General features: G+C 37.5%; 1 protein-coding gene across 1 annotated transcript; it reads left to right on the top strand.

Moving 5' to 3' along the window:
• Positions 1-275: 275 nt before the first annotated feature.
• LOC122067619 (probable mediator of RNA polymerase II transcription subunit 26c) lies at positions 276-1,718 on the top strand. The gene is made up of 2 exons (XM_042631461.1): positions 276-1,370; positions 1,637-1,718. The coding sequence occupies exons 1-2, from the start codon at positions 1,153-1,155 to the stop codon at positions 1,716-1,718; spliced, it is 300 nt and encodes a 99-aa protein (XP_042487395.1). The 5' UTR covers positions 276-1,152.
• The last annotated feature ends 1,163 nt before the right edge of the window (positions 1,719-2,881 follow it).

Here is a 2,881-nt window from a genome sequence, read left to right as displayed (position 1 = left end):
TTGAATATGTGAATGCTATTAGTCTCCTCTTTTGTTTAAGTCCAGCTTTACTAACTGCATCAAGAACGTCTCTCAACATCCTTGATAACAATAAAAGACTTTAGTCTCAAGGCACATGGAGATTGGATGGGTGTGTAGATCCACAAATTAATAAGGTGAAGAACATGGGAAGCTGAGGGTGAAAAGGCTTTACAAAACCACTCCATTTCTTTTGAGGTTCCTTTCTAACACAAGTTTTATTCCAATTGAAATTAAACAAATTAAAAAAAAAAAAAAAAAAAAAAAAAAGGTATGAGATGGATGCACGCCTAGACAGTTGACAAATATAGGGTTACATAGGTGTAAATGAAAATAGGGTGATTTACATCCACCTCTCCTAACTTTTGCCCAAATTACATTACCACTCTAAAATTCCATTTATTACATTTAAACTCACAAAATTGACACTGTTAGCATCGTTTTTTGGGTTAGGCGGTGAGGTTCATTGAAAATTTTCGAAAACCCAAAATTTCCCTTCAATATCTTCAACCCAACAGGCGAAGTTCTCCGACGACGAACCAGGCGAAGGCAAGCAAACCGCGAGCGACGGGAAGGCTTCTCCTCTCCGGCGAAGGGTACTCTAAACGCGACGGGTTCTCCTCTTCGGCGAAGGCAAAGTGGGAGCGACGGGAGGGCTTCTCCTCTCCGTCTCAGGTGGAAGTTTTGAGAGCACCAGGAATCTCAGGCGACGAGCAACGGAGATGTTCGACAGGTGACTTAATTTCTGTGTGTATTCACCAACCCGAGACGCAAGGGTGTCTTCGATTTCAGGTAATTTCAAACTTCGTGCGGATTGGTCAGAATTGGCTCTGAAATATGGAGATAACAATCGTCATTGTCACCGTCGGAGGAAGAGGAAGCCCACGTGGCACTAGCACAACGGAGCCGAAGACAATCTCGAAACGATTTCCAGCTCTTGCGAATGGGACCAGACATGCCTCTGGTGCCTGATATACTTGGTTTTTTGGAGGTTTGATATTTGATTTATAGAATCGGCAATACTTTAGATCCGATCGATTTGTAGATTGACGTCAAATCTTTAGTTATTTTGAATCCAAATAACGAAAAAATCAGGTGAAATTTGAGGGAGATGGCGAGGTTCTATTCCATATAATGGATGATGATGATTTTAGATCTATTTTGAGGAGTTCATGTGTGGATGTCTGGACTTTCATAGACACAGCAATCTGTGTTGCCTCCACCGACTACAGAAACGAATTGAAAGATCGAAGAGATGGAATCATTGAGCGGCTTTATACACCTACGATTCCCCGTTGTAAGAACTGTGATCTTGATTCGATGAAGTCAAATAACAAAGAGATTAAGAAAGTGTAGCAACAATCTTCTTCCATTGAAAAAGAAACCAGCAGCCATGAGGGAAAAGGAGGTTCTCAAAAGGGAGCTTCTCCTTCGCCTCCAAGGTCACTTGATGGCGACGATGATAGAGATCGGAGCTATGTAATTGACCAAGAACAGACTAAGATTCTCAATATTAAGTAACATTTCAAAGATCCTGATCGGGTCTGCCTTTTATCTTAGCTCTTAATCTTCTTAGTTTCTTCAATTCTTCCTTCTGTTGTGGTAAATTTCCTTTTTGACAGTCCGAAGATTCTCTGATAAATTTATTACAAAGCCTAGCAGACATGGATATAACATTTAAGGCTCTTAAGAAAGTGTGACGGATTTTGGGTGGGAAGGAGGAGGAGGAGGGGTAATTCTGTCTTTTGGATTTTAAAACTAACACCTCTCTATCAATTTTATGGGTTTAAATATAATAAATGTGTCACAACCCACTTTTAGTAAACTCAACTTATCGTGTAGGAATGCCGAAGGTGTGAGTAAGACGTTTACCCGTCTTACGAACCTACTAGGATCTCTGATCACAGTACTTTAACAATTCACAATCTCACACCACAAACCAACCAATAGTAGCGGAATTATAGTATAATAGTGAAATCATAAATAAAGTGGGGAAATATCTAATGATAATATAATGGGTTTGTCTAGTTGTAACCTAGGTAGGTTACAAAAGACTTGTAATCCACTTTTAGTTACCTAAAAAGTCTTATACTATGAAAGAAATGATTGGTTTAAGAAGATTCAAAAGGTAATTTCATGTGTTTATATTCCCAATAAAAACTTAAAAGCTGTTGCACCACTTTTTATGATAAAGTGTTTAAAAATGGTAGAAATGTAATTTTATCCTCAAATAGACCCATTACTACGTTTGGAATCTCAAATCTCAATTCCTTGTCTCTCTAAAGTCCAACATGGGATTGAAAAAAAAAAATATATATAGATATATATTATACTAACCGTTGGGTGATTGGGTCTATTGCTTTGAGTAAGGGTGTCCATTTTCAGTCCAAGCGGGTTGGACTAATCAAGAGAAACGTGAAACGAACCTTTATCAATATGAGTTTTTATCAAATCGGTAAAAAATTGAATTGGACCAGATCAAGAGAATCGAAACCATAAAAGACCTTATAACAACTTTAAAAAATTACTAAAAGAGAACATATTACCTACAAGAGGCCATTAAGTCAACTCAACAAAAACCGAAGCGGTCTAAATTGAAATTGAACTTTGATTTCAATTTGGCCTAATACTAGATAAAATCTAGATCAAAGTGATCAAAATCAGAAATGGATCAAATCAATCACAAAAGCCTTATAATCAGTCATTCTAAAACAGCCTGGATGGGTATTATTATGGTCGATTTAGATCGAAATTGGTTTATTCAACCAATGATTTTAAACTAGAAATTGAGTATCAAAACAATCCCTCTAGTGATTCCAATTCTAAATTGACCATTCTAGAACTTCCAGAGTTGGATAGTTCA

The sequence above is a fragment of the Macadamia integrifolia genome, unplaced genomic scaffold (assembly GCF_013358625.1).
Source record: "Macadamia integrifolia cultivar HAES 741 unplaced genomic scaffold, SCU_Mint_v3 scaffold3011, whole genome shotgun sequence".
Lineage (NCBI taxonomy): Eukaryota > Viridiplantae > Streptophyta > Magnoliopsida > Proteales > Proteaceae > Macadamia > Macadamia integrifolia.
Note: the sequence above shows the minus strand (reverse complement) of the source record. Positions and strands in the feature narration are given on the sequence as shown.

Excerpts from the sequence above, each read along its gene's own strand:
- LOC122067619 (XM_042631461.1), top strand. The coding sequence starts at position 1,153 with ATGGATGATGATGATTTTAGATCTATTTTGAGGAGTTCATGTGTGGAT. Across the intron at positions 1,371-1,636 it reads AACAAAGAGATTAAGAAAGT|ACAGTCCGAAGATTCTCTGA; the intron begins GTAGCAACAATC and ends ATTTCCTTTTTG.